General features: G+C 37.5%; 1 protein-coding gene across 1 annotated transcript in view; it reads left to right on the top strand.

The window, feature by feature from the left end:
* LOC139938849 (nuclear valosin-containing protein-like) overlaps positions 1-20,328 on the top strand; it is a 20,858-nt gene extending 530 nt beyond the window's left edge. The window contains exons 2-25 of the mRNA XM_071934492.1: positions 1,062-1,135; positions 1,547-1,596; positions 1,992-2,091; positions 2,808-2,892; positions 3,499-3,607; positions 3,898-4,067; positions 4,867-5,026; positions 5,571-5,635; positions 6,695-6,829; positions 7,119-7,220; positions 7,709-7,826; positions 8,523-8,661; positions 8,904-9,041; positions 9,854-10,065; positions 10,454-10,533; positions 11,019-11,141; positions 11,828-11,932; positions 13,279-13,341; positions 14,166-14,288; positions 14,984-15,083; positions 15,815-15,921; positions 16,923-16,999; positions 17,984-18,176; positions 18,566-20,328. Of these exons, the coding sequence (XP_071790593.1) occupies positions 1,062-1,135; positions 1,547-1,596; positions 1,992-2,091; positions 2,808-2,892; positions 3,499-3,607; positions 3,898-4,067; positions 4,867-5,026; positions 5,571-5,635; positions 6,695-6,829; positions 7,119-7,220; positions 7,709-7,826; positions 8,523-8,661; positions 8,904-9,041; positions 9,854-10,065; positions 10,454-10,533; positions 11,019-11,141; positions 11,828-11,932; positions 13,279-13,341; positions 14,166-14,288; positions 14,984-15,083; positions 15,815-15,921; positions 16,923-16,999; positions 17,984-18,176; positions 18,566-18,742 (2,805 nt within the window). The 3' untranslated portion in view covers positions 18,743-20,328. The remainder of the gene's footprint in view (positions 1-1,061; positions 1,136-1,546; positions 1,597-1,991; positions 2,092-2,807; positions 2,893-3,498; positions 3,608-3,897; positions 4,068-4,866; positions 5,027-5,570; positions 5,636-6,694; positions 6,830-7,118; positions 7,221-7,708; positions 7,827-8,522; positions 8,662-8,903; positions 9,042-9,853; positions 10,066-10,453; positions 10,534-11,018; positions 11,142-11,827; positions 11,933-13,278; positions 13,342-14,165; positions 14,289-14,983; positions 15,084-15,814; positions 15,922-16,922; positions 17,000-17,983; positions 18,177-18,565) is intronic.

Raw genomic sequence — 20,328 nt, 5'->3', positions numbered from 1 at the left:
TTCAGTCTGCTGAGTCTAGCCGGCTACTCCTACTATACTAACTAACTATTATACTACTTTTACTAGTACTATCCTATGTATCTGTATTTGTTCAGTAGTGCACACCAACTCCACTATAATCGGGATATCAATTAGCCCAAAGAGCCTCATTATAGTTCTAGGAGTAAGGGGCGGCTATATAAATAAGTACAACTGAGTACAATTTACAATAATGCTAGTGACGTTGTTGTACTTCAGTTGTAATGCGTGTTGGTTAGATAAATACTGTGATGTATTTTTATTTATATCTCATCTGTATCACAAATGAAGTTTTCATACGGTCGGTTCAGCTCAGTCATCTGCTTACTCCTAGAACTATGAGATTTGATCTTCAACGAGTCGGTAGCGGAACGAACCTCATCTTCTAGGAGTAATAATGCTGGAGTGTGCTGGCAGTGCAGACAAGATCAATTAAACTTAAACTAATTTGTGAAATCGCTGAAGTTGTATGCTGCTTCAGTGTTGACATGTGGTATAGAAAATCATCTGTGTAAGTAATGATGGCTTCACATTTGGAGCTTTGTACTAGAGCATAATGTTGAATGTTGAATTGAAGCCTTATAATAATAATAATAACCCGTTTTTATATAGCGCTTTTCACATCCGGAGGGCGTCCCAAAGCGCTTCACGTTATTACCCCTGGTCACTGGGCCTTAAATCACTCCTTAAACCATCTCAGCTCCCTGGTGGGGAGTATGCAGCCTGTGCAACATTAATATGCGCTACTCGGCTAAATCAATCACAAGAACCATCTTTGCCCTCACAGGTACCCATTTACCCCTGGGTGGAGAGAAGCAATTATAGTTAAGTGTCTTGCTCAGGGACACAAGTGTCACGACCGGGATTCGAACCCACACTCTGCTGAACAGAAGCACCAGAGCTTGAGTTCGGTGTTCTTATCTACTCGGCCACGACACACCTTGTCTCTATGACCGATTACCCTCCATCCTACCAACGGTCACAGAATGGAGGGTTAAGATTATCACAACTAAGCCTAGTCTATCTTTCCAATTTGTTGACAGTACGTTGACAGCTGTCCACAAGGATGCTACATTGACTCAGTATCAGTTGCTGATAATCTGCAGCGTAACTACAGGTATGTTACCATGGCAACAGCTTGCTTTTATTTTTATTTATTGTTTATTTACCCATTGAATTCAAATTTAAAGATCCAACAATGCCCTCACTCAGGTTGGAAGAACTTAGACCTTTCATTAGCCAGTTGATTTTCTTGGATTAGGTTGCACTCAGCAATGGCAGCATCTGCAAGGAGACATGCATGGCCTGACATTTAACAGAGGCAAGTACCTCAATGTCACTGGTCTTTTCCTTGAGTGGCCCTTGAAGTGTTCCTCTAGAAACCTCAATTATCTTCATAGAGGGGCTCTTTTCACCTGGAGGAAAATCTTTTCTGACATTATACAAGAATGAAGCATCAGGCTTGACAAGTTAACAAGTTCTCATTAATAACTATAGTTTTGTATATGTTTCCTCTGTTTTGAACCAGGGAGTACACAAGACGAAAGAAACTGGCATTCAGGAAATCAGTTCAAAGAGGTAAGTATATCCTGATGGGAAATGAGCCCCAGGAATGAGTGCATCATCAACAATGTCTACCCTCCCAGGTCCATATTTACTCCAAGGTGACTGATGAGAAAACTATAAAGCAATTTTTGTTATAAGTGTCTTGCTCAAAGGCAAAATTGTAACAACCAGGATTTGAACCCACACTTTGATGTTTTGGCCACCAGAATTTGAGGAATCTGGTGTACTACAGTGATCAACCAGGATTATACTTATCTAGAAAACAACATAATTTAGCTTAATTTCCTAAAGGTTGTTATATCGACTTGTATAAGCCTATTGGAAATGTTTTCACTGGTATAAATATGTAAATATGGAAACAAGCTATTTACACCAAATACTTGTTTGTGATTTGTTTTTGTTTACAGTTTGTGATTGGATTTCAAAGCAGAAAACAAAGCAGACGAGTCTTGATGCAGCAGAGCATAGACATCTCACTAAGAGAAGAAAACACGACAAAACAAACAGGTAGCCCCCCCCACGCTCCACATCTCCACAAACTCTAATTCCAAAAGGCTTCTCAATTCACTCCCAGCCCTTTTAATCCACTCCCAGCCCTTTTCTTCAGAGGCTTGTATTTTAACGTTGGTGTACAGTGTTAGTTTACAGAATCACTAAGGCATCAGGTTGGCTCAGTGGTTTCTTTCCCTGCCTTTCACCTTTGTGGACCTGGTTCGAATCCCACCTCAGACTGAAGCCTTCAGGTTGGCTCAGTGGTTTCTTTCCCTGGTTTGAGTCCCACCTCAGACTGAGCCTTGCATGTAGGTTGGGTTTTTAGTCCTACCTGATTTCTTGGGTATTTTTCCATTTGGGGTTTTCCTCCCACATCTAAAACTGAATGTCTCTTTTCATCTCCTATTTTTCATCCCATTATTGGTGCTAATTGAGCTGTCTGATCAAATAAAAGAAATCAATTACCCAATTTCCTCGCCTCATAAAGAATACACAGTTTTAAGATAAAATTAATTTCAATCTTCTCAGACTCATCTGATCTCCGTTTGATTTTGTTCTCTCCTTCCTCTGTAGAGCACTTTTGGTTTCTCTGTAAAGCATGCTTCATAAACACAGCTTATTAACTGCATCGTTAGTTTCTACAGCACTTTCCATCTGGTTTAAAGAATCAGGAATGTTGATCATTGGTTTTTCTCAAACCAATGGAATGTTTGTCTTGTGTAATTTCTTAGAGAGACAAGCGTCACCGTTGAGTCCTGGAAGTCAGATGATGATTCAAGTTTTTCCTCTGATCTTGATGATTATGAAGAATCAAAGGTAAGAGTTTCTTACTTAAAACATGGAGAGAATAACAAACATCTTGTGGAATGTTCTACCTGGCTGATCCATCACCCCAAACCCCCCACCCACCCCCCACCCACCCCTCCAACACACCTCACAGGAAAAGTACTAAGTTATTTTAAGGTGTGAGACATGGTTAGAAAGGATTGAAGAAAAATAATAATTTGTTTTTAATCTGAATTGTCTAATTGTCCCCCAATACTCAACATCCAAATAACAACACAAAGATGTGCTTGAAGTTCTGGACAAACCATAAGCATTATCCGGTGTTTTCCTAAAGTTCTCAAGATCATTGGCACAATTGTCTTCCTACTTAAGTCTGATTTTCAATTTGTTTACCCTTGGTAAAAAATCAGCAAAATTGTGATTAAATAGCCTTGAAAATTTTGTAAAGATTACACAATAATGAAATGTACATGTAGGTCAACCCTTGTACTTAATGAAATGTTCCTACTGTTTTCCGAGGACCAAATATCACACCTGAGAACATGAGAAGCTAACTTGTTGAAATTAGTCTAAAAACAGGTTTCTTTGTACGATGTGTTTGTACCTTACATCTTTCTGTGTGTGTTTGTGTGTCAGGACAATAACATGGTCAATGATGCATTGAGCAAACTTTACAGTAAGGGTCCATCATCCGCTGCAAACTCACCGAGTTATGGTCTGAAGTCACTCACACCAAACTACTCAGGTGAGTAATACATCTGATTTATACATTGATTGTCTAATAAAAACTCAAATTACGTCTGGTTCAGTATTTGCACAGATAACTAGAGGCGAAAAAATGTACTGGTGGTTTTGCCTGATTCCTTATGAAGCATAATCACTTTTTATACTAGTGCAGTCCTCAGTCCAACAATCAAACAAAACATGCAGCTGAATTTTAAATTGAATTGATTGAAAATTGAAGGTTTTAGGGTGGTAAGAGTTACAGTAATCTAATCATTGAATCTGATTGCCCCCCCCCACACACCTTTAAAGGAACCCCAGATACAACCCCTGGTAGACCGGACGACGGACACAAAGATGTAGATTCAGATGAAGAGAGCGTAGAGCTCGGCAATCTCTCAATGGATATGCCTGATGATGTAGATGAGGTTGAACCACCGAGAAGGAGGATGGAAATGATGTTACCAAGGGTACCTATCAAGGTACAATAACTAGTCTCATTTAGTCTGGCACAATTGATAATATTGTAATTTAATGTAGCGATAGCATCCATCGAGTTTGACAGTCATACTATTATTATCTGGGCCCAATTTCATAGAGCTGCTTAGCACACAAATTTGCTTAGCATGAAATTTCTTCCTTGATAAAATAGGATCACCAACCAAATTTCCATTTGTTGCAAATTGCTTGTTACTAATATTCAGCTGTTGTTCGCTTATCCTCAAAATCACAAGGTAATTTGATTTGTAACCCTGTTTTTATCTAGGCAAAAAATTCATGCTAAGCAAATAATTGTGCTTAGCAGCTCTATGAAATCGGGCCCTGGTCATTTAGCCAGTTATTTCATTCCATCATTCAACTTAGCTGCCTGTGGAGTATGCAGCTTGTAAAGCTAAATCAATCACCAGAATAGTCTCTGCCCAAAGAGACAACTATTAACTACACGGTGAAGAGAAACACATATAATTCAAATCATGTGACTAGAGAAGTGTGAGGTTAGTTAGCAAAACAAATATACCACAGATTATTTCAGATGGACAGCTCATCTCGGGAACTAGTTTATCATCTTCTAATACCTCGAGTAGTTTATATCAACTATCTACCCTCAAACTATTATATATTTGTACACTATGATCTGTGCTCTCAGAATCCTGCAGAAAAAAATGCAAGGACTAAGAAAGTATCGGTCATCGATCACTTATCAACAGTTAAAAAGATCTTTTGTTGATATTTCCTCAGTTCTGACAACTGTGATTTGGATTGTTGTGTTTTACATTTCAGCAATCAACACCAGCTCCATCAGGAAGTTCCACTCCTCAGACTTCCAAGAAACGATCTGTCAAGAAGAGGAAATCATCCAATCAGACACTGACTGAGGAGGAGAGCATGATGAAGAAAGGAGGAAACGGAGCAGAAAAAGGACGTAAATCTAAGAAGAAGAGTAAGGCTTGTAGAAACTTTGCATGGTGGGAGTATAACTAAGATGCTCGGAGATGGCATAATATTTCACATAGGCAACAAAGGCGATTGCCCTCATGCCCCTGGTCATTGCCTTGGTGCCCTTGAAAAGCTCCAGTAGAAATTTACAATTTCCTTATAGGGTGCCCTTTACCAAGGAGAATATGCCTTGATGCCCATGCCCTTTCAAAAACGAAGCATACAAGCCTGTCGGAGCATATCATCAATCAAAATGTTGAGTTTGAACCGAGGTTCACATAGGGGAAAGGCAGGAAAAGAAACTACTGAGGCAACCTGATTCCCTGTTCGACTGATATGCCCCATCATGGAGTAAAGCCATGTCACTCATGCACCTTGCAGCTAGTTTTATATATCACATGATCTTTGGCTGTCAATAGATAAAAAACCACTTCACTTTATCACTGCCTTTTTTTCTTGTTTTCTCCTAAAGAGAATGCGGCATTTAACTGTTTAATTTAAAAAGATTGTTTATTGTTAATGAATTCAAACTATTTTTATTCCCCCAGTTGTGGAACCTCAAATGTCTACAGTAACTTTTAGCGACATTGGAGGCAATGATAAAACATTACATGTAAGTCTGATTGCTGCTTAACCAAGTAAGCATAACATGATCTAGGAGTTAATTAGAATTTAATCTCATAAGTAAAATGATGCAAGTATGTGATTTAAATGTGTAAGACTTTGTCATTCAGGGGAACTGCTTAGCAGCAGCAATGGTCAAATAAGTCTCAGCCAGTGGAATGTAAAAGCCAAATACACACTATATGACTTAGTTCATGGCTCTGCTTATCACTTGCGTAGAATTCTGTGGTTACAGATTAAGCTCCACAGATCTGTGCAAGCGAAGAATGCTATCCATAACTTGAAGCATAGAGAAAGGCTTGAAGCATCAATTTTTGGGGCCAATTTCACAGAGCTGCTTAAGCAAAACATTTGCTTAAGCACGAAAATAGCTCGCTTATTTTACGCATGTTACTGGCCAAAATTTCCTGCCATATACATTGCTTATGACTAGTATTAAGCTGTTGTTTACTTAGCATTACAATTGAGTGGAGTCTTGGCCGGTAATCTGATTTACTAAGCAATGAATTTTTTGCTTAAGCAAAATTTTTTGCTTAAGCAGCTCTATGAAATTGGGCCCTGGTGGGTATATTAAGTGTGGATTTTTCAGCTTCTGTATGTGCAAATTGTTCACTTGCAGTAAGCAGAGGGATGACATTTGACCTTGGTTTCATGACAGCTCGTTTTCAATTTGAAATTGGAGATTTGTGTGTCAGACTTTGAACACCTTTTGCTTTTTCTTTTGTCCCTGTAGTTAAAAACCTCTCATAGATTTTGTACACAAATTTCCTTGTAGATCACCCCATAGAATTCTCCTATGATGAGACCTTTTGTTTCCCATTTTCTGTTTTGTTTTCGGTCTCCATAAGGAAGAGAATATAAAAGCACACAATCATAGTTCTGATTTTTCAATTCATTACAATGTGGAACCTATTGATCGGTCTGTTCTCCAAACACTTTGAATCATCTCATGAAGATGCTCTACAAACGAACTTCAGATCTCATCGGATTAAATTGGAATCAATTACTGTTTGAATTGAACCTTTTCCGTTCTTATTTTTAACGTTAGGCTGTGTGCAAGTTACTGATTCACATGCGTCACCCTGAGGTGTATCAACAGCTAGGGGTTACCCCACCCAGGGGAGTATTGCTTCATGGACCCCCAGGGTGTGGTAAGACCCTACTGGCTCATGCCATTGCTGGGGTAAGTCAATCATTTAGTAACTAGGGGTTACCCCACCAAGGGGTTACCCCACCCAAGGGTGTATTGCTTCATAGACCCCAAAGGGTGTGGTATAACCCTACTGGCTCATGCCATATTGCTGGGGTAAGTCAACAAGAAAAGTTTACAAGTGACAATTTTTTTTCAAAGTCAAAATTTAACTATGTTTTTTAATGAAGAGTTTTGAAATCCCTAAGGAAGCCTTAGATGAAGTTGGAGCTGTGTCATCGGGGTTTTAAAATTTTCCATAATTTATTGTTTCCAAACCTAGGAACTGGAGCTTCCATTCCTGAAGATAGCTTCCACTGAAATTGTGTCCGGTGTTTCTGGTGAATCAGAGGGAAACATCAGAGATCTTTTTGAAGAAGCTTTGGTAAGTTTAGGATTTTAGTTTTATTCTTAAACTGATGTGTATTAAGCAGTGTTGTAGTAAAGACCTGGAAGTCCATGAACAAGATTTAGACCTTGACATCCGTGACCAAGACCAATGTTCCTGTTACTTGCCCTTCCGAGACTGAGACTTTTGGAGTCCGAGACCAAGAGGAGACCTGATACCGCAAAAACAGTCTTGAGACCGAGACCAGGTCTTGAGACCTACAACACTGGTGGTAAGCACTTGTGATAAAGTCTGCAGTAAGAAATCCAAAGGCAACTAAGATGGAAACACTAAGAACAACGGACAGGACTTACTGCTTAACATCCCATCTGAAAATCAAAGCAGTTGATGTAAAGTGTCTTGCATAATGGCACAAGTATCTTGACCAACCTGAGGTTGAGATTTGAATTCACGTACTCTTAATAAGACCATTTTTCCACATTTCTGCTCAATATATGTAAAGAGATATATTTATTTATTTCCAGGGTTTAGCTCCTTGTATTCTATTCTTGGATGAAATTGACGCCATTACTCCTAAACGAGAGACAGCACAGAGAGAAATGGAGAGAAGGATAGTGGCTCAGTTATTATCATGTATGGATGGTCAGTATCAGGGATTCATTGATCCATTTATTGTTTCCACTTATCTTTTAATTGTTTTTATTTTTTATTTGCTCAATATGTTTGTTTGTCACTTGTGTTTTTCAAGAACTACTTGCATGTTCATCCATTTTTTTCTGTCTGTAGTGTTACTGTACATTACCTCTGTTTTATTCTCTTATAACAAGTTCTAGATTCATAAGGGATGAGCTTTTTATTGTTAAGGTTATTTCCAGTTTTCTTAGCGAGTATTTTGTGTTGATCCTGCCAGGAAATGTATTTTGTCTACTCTCTAAGCAAAACTCAAGCAGAAAACCAAGTAACTGCATGTTTTAATGTAGCTTAAGTATTTTGATTTTGGGGGTTCAACAAAGAATTGACTAGAGTGGGATTCAAACCAACGACCTCCGGATGTTAATCCGGAGGTCATTGCTCCGAATCCCACTCTAGTCAATTCTTTGTTCAACCCCAAAAAATCATTTCAAAATTTACCCAGTCGGTTTCCCTTGTGATTTATATTGATATCTTAAGTATTTTGATAACAGCCAGGCTACTGTTTCATGTATGACTTCATTTGTCCGTATCAGAGAACAAAGACTCTAATTACTGCATATGTTGGCCAAAAGGGTAAGTATTTTGACATAAGACAAACAGCTGTGCCACTGTTTCATGTATGACTTTTATTTGTCAATATTTCAGACCTAAGCGCAAGTCCACAGCATGTGTTGGTGATTGGAGCAACCAACCGAGCAGACTCCCTCGATCCTGCTTTGAGGAGAGCTGGAAGATTTGACCGCGAGATCTGTCTAGGAATTCCTGGCGAGAAGGAAAGGGAAAGGTACGATACAAAACAAAAATGTTACGTTTGGAGTAGATACAGGTAGACTTATTCTTACTGGAGGTGCGCTGAGTAAAAGAGGTTAACTGAAGAAGTCAACCATCTCATTTCCTTAAATGGAAAGTACATTAATAACTTTAGGAAGAGTAAATCAGTAGACTTCAGTGACACATAGGTTTTTTTATAACTATCAATCCTGTAACCCTAAAATTTACAAACTTGTTTCACACTGTTTTGTTCAGGATATTACAAGTGTTGTGCAGAAATCTTAAGTTGTCATCAGACTTTAGTTATGTAAGTCTATCATCGCTCACACCAGGGTATGTTGGAGCTGATCTTATGTCACTATGCAGGGAGGCTGCTATGTGTGCTGTTAATAGGTAAGATGGAGGTAGAACTTGTTGTCGTGTACAAACATCTGGATTTGTCATCCATTCAAAAACAAGATTTCATCTTGGTAATAGACGCTGAATTTGTATCTGGGATAAAGAATGTTATTTGGTTTAACCCATACACTGATGAGTTTGAAGCATTGTATACCTTAATCGGAGAAAAAAAATATTGGTTTTACCCATACTGTGAATGTGTGTAAAGATCACATCAATTCATTAACCCTCCTACTGTCTGACCATTCAATAATCCACATTGTGATTGCATCTACATACACAGTTTAGTTATGTAATAATCCTTAGATTGAATATTTGCCTTGAGCACAATAACCGTTAGATTGAATTCTTACAATACTTTCTACTTTTAACATTATACAGAGCTGTAAGTTATAATAATTATCTTGATTGCAGCATTTTCATAGATCTTTCCTTGTCTTGCAAATTTCTTGAAAGATGTCAACAACCAGAGCACACTTGTCAAAATGTTGAGAGCAAAGTACTTACCAGCTCCTTTCAGAGCTAACACGTCTTCCTACATGAGATTAGTGCATGGTGTACCCAAAAGATTTAAAATGATAAATTAATTTCCATCAAGCAAAACCTCAAATTCTACATCATGATGTTAACTTTCCATCGAGGGAAGAAATACAAGACTCTGGATTCAAATTGTTAGTGATGTAGAGAGTCTGAAAAATCCTCTTAAACGTAACACCTTGAATGTAAGACAGTCTCAATGTTAATCAAGAGGAGTTTGCCACACACTGACAAGAGTTTAAACTATTGTGTACAATCACACCTTCTAGAATATTCCAGAATCTTCAAGAAGTGCCGACAGACGACCAATCAGAGACAACCCAACCTGCAGATAGTGTACCCGCTATTCAGGCGCCTGATGCAGTTGAAAACAGCCAGAACCCCAACACACAGGATGCATTATCTATCAGAGCAACGAGTCCAGATACCACACAGATGAATACAGATGAGGTCATAGACTCCAAATCATCATATCACTCAGGTTTGTACCAAACTGCTACATATGTTTTCAATTATTAGGAGTAAAAATGAAAAGTTAGCGACTGGTTTAAATCCCTTCAGAAAATTAGTAGTAAAAATAAAAATAAAGACTGCATGGCCAAACAGTTTTCAGAATGGAAAACAGGACTCTTTTGTGCTATTGTGACTTGTTTGTCAGGGGTCCCCATTTGTAAAAGAAACAGGTAAAAAGTTAATGTGTATATGTGATCAATTTATCACTCAAATAAATGGTGCATGGAAGGGTTAAAATAATAAATGTTTAACCCCATCACATGATTTTACAATTTTAATGTGTTTGTATTTGCTTGGCACCTCTGGTTTCCCAAAGGGTAAATAAGAAATAAATAAAATCAATTTGACTCTCCTAGTTCTGACCTGGTTGAAGGAACAACCCCCTTTTACTGATGACCAACTGGAGGCGTTGTACATTATGATGCAAGATTTTGAGGTCAGTAAAACACAATGTCATTACTTAAGTGCCTTTGCTACATGAGGCAATTACATGTTACCAGCTCCAGGCAAACTCCAACAAGAAATACAGTCCCTTTTTCAAATTTCCCTTGATTTTATTTTAGATTGTCAGACATTGTTTTGAAAAATTACATAAGATCTTCAAAATGTTGCTCCACATATCTTGATGGGAAAAAAGTACTGAGTGCTTTGATACATTGATCCGTTGTGATCAAGTGCTGTATAAGAACTAAACAAGAACGCATTATTATTATAATTATTATTATTAACTTGTGTGCTACAGGAGTGTTCCTTGCTTGGAGTTTATTTAGCTGCCGCGAAGTTGGCAAAACATGCATTTTGTGGAAAAATCTCAAAATAGTTACTTTTTTTGTCAGGTAATTTTATTTCACTTGCAATCAGTGAGCTTTCAGAGTGCCAATATCAATTAACTATTCTGACAATAATCAATCCTGTCTTTAGGAAGCATTACCCAACGTCCAGCCTTCAGCTAAACGAGAAGGTTTTGCTACAATACCAGACGTGACTTGGGATGACATCGGAGCTCTGCATTCCATTAGAGAGGAACTCACTATGGCAATTCTGGTAATTTTTGTTTAAAGTCCATTAATGACTTTTTAGGTATTGCCAACAAAATGATACTAGCAATAGGCATTTATTAAAGTTATTCATCCCCTGCTTTCTCTGTGTGCTTTCATATCTATCATCTATTTCCACTTGACTGCTTGTGCTACACGAGTATACCTGTTTATGTTTGTTGTATCATTTAGCCTTAGAGAAAGACTCAGGTAGTGTCAAGACGTCAGACCACTAACTACTTTTTAGGCATTTATTACATAAATGCCTATTAATTAGGCATGTTTAAACTAAGTATCAAATTGCTATACTACTCCTATCTATTTGTCCTTTCAGCATTTGTGTCATTATGTTTTAAAAATATTATGGTTTATGTTTTATTTTGAAGGAATGAGATGGGTTTGTAGTAGACAATGTTATCTTATGATTTCTTTGGTAAAACACCCACAAATAATTTTGTTAAATTAAATTAAATTAAGTTAAATTAAGTTATTGATTACAAATTCAAACCTTTGTAACACTTCTGAGAGCCTCTTTAGATTGCTTGAAAGTCTGAAGGAATTAAAATTGTGCAGTTTCACAGGTCCAAGCATTGAAATAAGCCGAGACCTGCACAGTCTATAAAGGCATACTGATTTGACGACTGTTAGCTTTCAAACACATGTTTTAGTTTTTGCTGCTACTTTGTTCTTTAGGCACCAGTAAGAAATCCAGCAGCGTTCAAGGCCCTAGGTCTATCAAACCCACCCGGTATCCTGCTAGCTGGTCCCCCAGGGTGCGGAAAAACATTACTTGCAAAGGTAAGAAATCTGAATAGTGCAATTCTTATATATCGCAAAGTGTACAGTGTTTTTATGACATATGTGCAGATCTATATATTAATTCTGAAACTTGTTTTATAGTAGTTTGTGAAAGTTTGCAAATTGATGTCACACAATCTGCAGCCAGTCATGCCAAAGGCACTTGGGCAAACCCCTTCTCTCAACAATAAGTGTACTGTTTTGTTTACAAGTATAGACTGTGCAAGTCTCGCGCGGATTTGAACTTCCGGGACCATTGTGGTCCCAACCTTATGGAGATTTACGTTGGGGAGATTTTGTTTTGTTCATTACTTTAGTCTAATATAGTTTATGACCATAAAAATGACATATGTTGTTAAAAATGTAATACTAATTAACAACATATATAAAAGTGAAAATAAAGTCAACAAAATAACGAAGACAAACCGATATTTAAACTTGACCTCAGGTCAGGTGTGTTGTAAAAAATTAAGAATTTGTGCCCATCTCCGATCAAGAAACTTACGCAGACGCTTGTTTTGGCCGCGCGGGGTGGAAAGCCTTTTCATTGGTTGCTTGGGCGTCGGCTTCCTCTTTAATATGCGTCACGCGTTTATCTAACGCCCTTGCGACCATCGTGCGTCCGCGTATAAACCAGCTTTCAGTAGTTTCACATTCGGGCGTAGATTTACAAAAGGGGTTTCAAAACATTTAAAATCAAACAAACATTCTTGTCCCAGAGTTTTACTTGTGTCCATACATAGACTTTAACCGATAATTGTGTATTTGTTTAAAAAGCTAAAACTTAATTAAACAAGCTCTAATGTGTATTTTTGTTGTTCAGATTCGGCATTAAGAATGAATTAAAGCAAAGATTTGATTCACAAAAAAATAAAGTTCTTCAGTTGTCGTGTTTTCTCGCTCCGGTGCGCGCAAGACTTGCACAGTCTATTACACAACACACAGGACTCTTAGCTTAACGTCCCATCCAAAGGGTGAAACAATTATGGTTCAGGACTCGAGTGAAATCATCAGAACTTAAATCCAGACTGCTCAGCCACGACGCTTTCTTTTACGAAACGGGAACAAAAACTAAGTTTTAGATTCTGGAGGAACATTAAAAATTGTTAAAAATGTTGCTTGTAATAATGATATTGGTAGCAAAATGTTGTCTGTGTACACACTGAAAATTTACAAATATGTCCTAAATAAAATATGATAATTTATTCTTAGACTAGTTGACACAGGAGACAGGATTATTATGTTTTGTATGTTTGTCCAATCAATCTTTGATTTTATTGAAAGAAAAGAGGTCGGGTACTATCGCTAACAAAATGGAACATTTTATTTGATGTTGTTTTCAACAGGCCATTGCCAATGAGTCTGGAATTAACTTCATATCGGTCAAAGGTCCTGAACTGATGAATATGGTAAGTCTACTCTTCCCACATCATTTCTTTTCTTTATCAATTGTGATTGTGAAGCCAAGAACTCTCAGAAAAGTGAACTTAATCACAGTACTAGCCAGGATCTTAAGGGAGAGAAGACAAGGAAGGAAGTTTCAGTTTGAGATGTGGGAAGAAAACCTAGAGAATTATTCAAAACCCAATCCACTTATTGCCCCCGGTGGGATTCGAACCAGGGTCCCGGAGGTAGAGGGCGAGACAAGATACTACTAGGCCAACCAGACTGCCCATTGTGTTTCTAGAAGAGTCAATTCATTTATGTCCCTCAAGTTTTCAATTTACAGTATGGATTAAACCAACATGTGAAATATTCATCAAACTATATTACCACAATTTAATGAAAACAATTTTTAAAATTGATGTTTTGTCAGGGAATTTGTGCAAGTTCATTTTTGGTAATCAAATTAAGTAATGATAAGTTTCTAGAAGCAAAATTTGTTAAATTTGGGCTGAAATCTGTCTGCAATATATATTATTAGATGGTTTTAGGTGTTCTTGGAGCATGCTGCTTGGTGGGTTGGTTGTCACTAGTAATACAGAAGATTCGTTTTTTCAATATCATGAGAAAAAATGTTTGATTTTTGTTCCCTGTTTATTTTCCTCAATTCTTAAACTTTGAGCATGCTGCCAGCATTTTCATTTTTGCTAACCCTATTGTCATGAAGTAAATTTCATTTGCATAATTGTAAATAATGTTCTAACCCTTCCCAATGGTCCAGCCATATATTCCTTTTGGAATAAAACAAGTAATCACTGAATCTGACTGCCATGACATTGACTCATTGTAGTATGTTGGCGAGAGTGAGCGAGCTGTTCGACAGTGTTTTCATCGTGCCAGGAACTCAGCTCCTTGCGTTATATTCTTTGATGAGTTGGACGCTCTTTGTCCAAAGAGATCAGATTCACCAGAGGTAAGAACATAAAACTCTTAGATAGAACCTTAAGAATGCAAAGTGCATCTATGTATCTATATCTACATTGGAAATTTACTGTTTTTAAAGAGATTTTGATATTTTTGTAATTTTGTAAATCTATCATGTTTTAACATTTTGTATTCCCTGTATATTTTTCTGTATTTGTCCCTTGGGCAACTTGGGGAATTTGTGTTTTTAAAGAATTAACCATTATTGAATTAAATTATTTACTGTTTGGCCATTCTTGCATGCTTTTCGGCTTGTTGCAAAGTTAAGATTATCAAAAGACTGTTAAAGTCTTGTGTTTAGGCCACTGATTTTGTTCTTCTCGCAATAAAGTAATGATTATGATACCAAAGGTTCCCAAAAGTGTCTGACAAGGTGTGGGACTTGCACTCTCTATTGGTTGTTGTGATCAACTTTTCACACTTGTTATGTTGTCTTGGTAATTCATGGCTGACATCGTGGATGTCACTTACAAATAGACTCAAGCTCAACATTACTATGTTTAAATTTATTTGGTATAACAAATATGATCATCAACTAATTTGTTAATGAATTGCCAACTCACTTAAGTAATTAACATTGGATATTACTTCTTTAAGTCTAAGCACTAAACATGAGTTGGGGAACTAAAATTGTTGACACTATCTCATTGTTCAAAAACTGAGAGTTGTTGATTATATTTTTAGTCTGGTTCCAGTGCTCGTGTTGTGAACCAACTGTTGACTGAGATGGATGGATTAGAGTCAAGGAAACAAGTCTTTATCGTTGGTGCAACCAACAGACCAGGTAAGAATAACAATAATGATGGAAAGTTTTAAAGCGCGGTATCCGCCGCAAGTGGCACTCATGGCTCTGCAAAAAACAACCAAATACAAAAAAAAGAAAGTAGAATCACATAAGTAGAGAACAAAGTTAACAAAGTGCTTCTTTATGCAAATTGTTTTAACTGGTCTTGAAAATGCCAAGTGATTTTGAAAGTTTCAGTTTCAGGTAGGGAGTTCAAAGCCTTGGTGCTGCGCTCTGAAAAACTTCTCTCTCCTACCCCAATTGTTGATTTGCCATTCATTCTTAAAGGAGTTTTGCTCTGAAGACTGTTACCCACAATGCCCTGGGGCATAAGCTTGGGCATCACTTGGACAATCTTGAAAATAATTAAAAGCTACTCTCACAAACACAGCAACTGAGCTTTACTTCTATTCAGTCTCTTGTCCCATTCCTTTTTGTAAGCTTGGGGGGTCAAGCTGTAAATGCTCAATGATTGCGTGCACAAGTGTTAGCCATTTCTGACTCTAAAACTATAATATTTTTGTATGCATTTTTGCATTAAAAAAACATTACAATTTTTCAATTGGACTGTTTAAATCTTTTCTCAATGAAAGACTTTTTGTGCCAACTAGTGAAAAGAATAATTTTTACCTTGTGGTTGATTAGTTTAAAGACTTTTAAAGATTTTTCAAGAAACAGTGTTTCTAAATAGAATTCAAGTTGATAAATCTTGTTGTTCTATTCTTGTTTAGATATTATAGATCCAGCAGTGCTAAGACCAGGGCGTCTTGATAAGACGTTATATGTAGGAATACCAAGCCCTGATGATAGAGTAGCAATTCTCAAGACTATTACAAAGGTAATATTTTATATAGTGGAGCCATACAACTGTAGATTAAAAAACTCAATCCAACAAATTTGACCTGTTTTTTGAAAGAATGTAAGCACTTAGACGCCTCTCTTACCCAAAATGAGGCCATAGGCGAACGTCTGCCACCACTTGCAGTGGCTGCACCTATGGCCTCGTTTTGGGTTAGAATTGTGACGTACTCACGATAAATATTAAGAGAGGCGTATTGGCACTTTTCATGAGGGATATTATAAATACATATATATATATATATTTATCATCAGGCCATTAATGGCGACTCAATGATGACGCTACAAGAAAAATGGAAAGTCGACAAGGAAATAACAAAATGTGGGATTTGAGGCATTATAAAGTATCAAGTTATATTTGGTTTGCGGTAACAGCATGTGTGTATTTACTTGCTCGTGAAAATGACTAGAGCAAGCTAGTCAAAATGTTGAGGCCAATTAAGAGCTCACTCTGCGCCAGTGAAGTTATTAACGAGAAGTCCCCTAAGCGAGAGTAGAAGTCCTGGCTGATATCCTACCTTCCACCGGTTGTAGTTAATAAGCAGGACAGTTGAGAAGTTTCCTGAACTCATATAAATCTACTCCGCAGCAGTAGAATAAAGAGCAAGACAAATTCTCAAAAGACATAACAAAAAGAGTGAACATGAGAATGTAGACAAATGTGAATTAACTTGTATTTAAACAGAGTGGATGTCGTGCGTATGTAGGACACACATGAAAAGTTCCACAGTGAGGCAGTATTTGTAATAGTTGCTTTTATGTTAGCTCCAAAGATGTTTTATTTAATTGATTTACATAGACGTATATGTACGAATATTTGCGTATGTTATCCCTTTCCTTTAATTGGCTGCTTGTTGGTTGTTGGTTTGGTCAATACAATTTTTAAAAAATACATTATAACTGGTTGAAGATCTATCAGTGAATATCATGTTGTACCAGCCCTTTTACAATTTTTTTTCTTCTTTTCTGATTTGATTTTAGAATGGTAGTAAACCTCCATTAGCAGACGATGTAAACTTGGATGACATTGGGAAAGACCACAGATGTGATGGATTCACGTAAGGAGTTTTGATATATTTAATATAGGATTTGAGGCATTGCATGGTGGGGTATATTTAATGGTCAATGGTATGACCCTCGTAGTATCTGAACAGTAGTACATTGGAAATGTTATTTGATTCCTTAAAAGTCGGATCCCTTCAGAGTATACAGCCTTTGCTATTTTTAACGTAGCTCATCAAGCTATAATCACAAGAACCATGTCTGCCCTGACAGGTACCCATTAACTAGTGCTACTGCTGGCCAACTGTCCGAAATTTACTCGGATATTCGAATATTTTTTCCCGCCCTAGAGGACGCTAAAAAAAAAACTTGAAAAAACACACACTTTTTTGGTCGCTAGAGGGTGCTGTTCGTTTGTGAATGAGCGGATTGATATTTGTTTTAGACAGTGTCACTCAGTTCATTCAACAACAAAAAAACAGATCTAATTTAAAGATGGCGATTTGCTTTTTCTTCTGATCGTGATTGACTCTACGTGAAGGAAAACTTTCGTAATCTTTGAACAAATTACGTCAGAAATGTCATTGTTTTAACTCTTCGCGGAGGTGAGCTTAGCTGAGTACTTAATTTATGCTGTCTTAATAGAAGTTTCATAAGGATTCAGACAAAACATTCCTATCAGTTGTCGCCCAGACGATCCCGGATAGTAGGATTATCCGGTTACTTGGTTGTAATTACACAACTATCCGGCTTATATGTCGGTATTCGCGCCCCTTATATCCGGTTAAGAAAAAAAAGGCATTCGCGGTTACGGATAGGAAAACCTATTCGCCGTTAACTGGATATTCAAATTATTCGCCCAGGCCTACCATTTACCCCTTGGTGAAGAGAAGAAGTGTCCTACTCAAAGACACAATTGGGTGACTGGCTGGGCCAGGATTCGAACCCACATTCTTATGCCTAAGCAATCAAAACATTTGTTCAATTCTCTCATTCTAAAACAGTGATTTTTATTCATGTAAAACCCCCTTTTTTCACAGTGGTGCTGACTTGGCAGCTTTGGTACGAGAGGCATCAATGGCTGCTCTAAGGCAAGTCTTACGGACTGTACCATTAGTGACTGGCCAGAGGGGTGATTCAGCTGAGAGGGGTGTATTCAATAAACGTATAGTGGTAGTTGCAGACAATTTTCAGTCAGCTTTCATGAAAGTGAAAGCTTCAGTTTCCAAAAAGGTACGTTACTGAAGTTCTTTACTTAGTATGATGTAAATTTACTGTAAACCATGTAAAGCATGCCTCATCTAACAAACTGGCTCACATAATTACAGGATGACAATAGAAAATGAATTTCCCTAAAAAAAACATCTTTTGACCTTGTTGCCCAAACCCAGCAATAACATCAACACAATAGGCTGCATTACGCAAATTTGGGACGCAATGTCCCTATGTGTTGTACAGTGAAGTGTGCATTTTAGGTTACCTGTTGAGTCCGAAATGGTAAGCATGGCACAGTCACAATATTGTGTAAATGGAATTGTCAGAATCCTTTAGTTTGGTGGAAGTGTTTGTTCCACCTTCTCTAGGTAAATGAGTGAAGAATCTTTTCATGTTTTGATTTACAGGAAAGAGAGAGATACAAGAAGCTGCGTTCCAATGCTTTGGATTCAATAACAGAAGAGAAAAAACCATCTGCAGAATCAAAAACATCGACAGAACCACAAACATCGACAGAACCAAAAACATCGGCAGAATCAAAAACATCGGCAGAATCAAAACCAGCGGCAGAAACAAGTATTTGAAGTGGCTGCAAAGAAAGTAAATTAAATTCCATATACATGAAGCAGCAATATCAAATTATTTACCAATACCTTTAATCTCAACCAGTGTAAATTTGTTGTCACCAGGACCATTCCAATAGTTCTGCTTTAATACAGTCAGGAAAAAGCGCCGCTTTTGGTAGCAGGCTGTTCCATGCTTTCAATGTAAGCATATTTCACTTAAAGCCTTGCTGACTAAAATTATGTGCCAAGATTGACAAACCTGTGGGAATGAGGTTAGGTCATGCCGAGTCCGATTAGCGGCTATAGCTACGGCTAGGTTTCCCTGGCATCATGCATTAACTATGGTTCGTCCAAAGCAACACTGTTTACCTTAGCTATAGCTGCCAATGTGAGACTTTTGAATGGTCCTTTTTCACAGTTCTCCCTAGTAGTGCACATGCTCAGACCTACGGGTGCAACACTGAGCATGTGCACGCATGTTGACCCACAAAAAAAGACCATGTCTGCTGCCGCCAGCGTCTCATAAGTCTCCCATTTGGATGCGGCCCTAAATTGGTTTGAGCAAAGAAAACAAAGATGGCTAACCATAATGATCAGAGGGGTTTGTAATCGTCCAATTTATCTGAACATTGTATTTACAATTTTGTAACACAATTAGGACTTACCTAAAGCAGAGCAGTGTCTCAACTCCGAGAGCTATGCAGACTAATCTTTGTTAATCCATGCAACATCATCCAGTGTGATTTTGACTGATAGATAAACATGTCAGCCTGCAATAGAAAATTGAATAGTGCATGCATCTACACAGTACACAGTCAGCCGTCTTACTGTGGTTTTGACTGTTATATTCACTATGCTAGCATGAAGCATGCATCTACACAGTACAGTCAGCCATCTTACTGTCTGACCATTCAATATCACCCACTGTAGTTTTAAATGTAAGATGTACTATGCCAGGCTGCAATATGATATCATGTGGTGAATGCATCTACACAGTACACAGTCAACCCTCTTACTGTCTGACCAATCAATATCACTGTTAGATTCACTATGCCAGTCTGCAGTATTTCATGTAATGCATGCAGTAAGCGCTGACTCTGCTTAGTAAGTTGTGCCACCACTTTAATGGTGCAGTTGAATGGTTCTGAACAGTTTGTTAACTCTCTAGTATTAATTATAATGGGATAAAGCATGGAAGATACAAGTTGGCAGCAAAAATGTACAGGTTGGTCATGCGGTACAGCGGTTAGGTCAAAGGTCAATATTCACCTTTTAATTAACTTTCATAATATTTTTATCTCTTTTGAAGTTAAAAAAAACAAAACTTTGTGTACCTTTAGTCAATGTAGAATGACTACGGATGGCATTTGACGTAAGCTCAAACAATGAAATGACACATTTGTTTTGTAATGATTTGTTTAATTTATTCTCCCCATTACAATACTCTCATATCATGAGGTTTATGTTACATCATAAGTTAATAAATACAAGACGTTGTAATGGCTGTAGTCTTAATGTGTACAGAATGACTGTATAAAACTATTAGGTTGTATGGTTACATTACAATAAGTATGGAGAGTAACAAAACTTTTCTGAATTGTCAA

The sequence above is a fragment of the Asterias amurensis genome, chromosome 1 (assembly GCF_032118995.1).
Source record: "Asterias amurensis chromosome 1, ASM3211899v1".
In the NCBI taxonomy this organism is placed as follows: domain Eukaryota; kingdom Metazoa; phylum Echinodermata; class Asteroidea; order Forcipulatida; family Asteriidae; genus Asterias; species Asterias amurensis.
The sequence above is the reverse complement of the archived record's forward strand: the minus strand, read 5'-3'. Positions and strand labels throughout refer to the sequence as shown.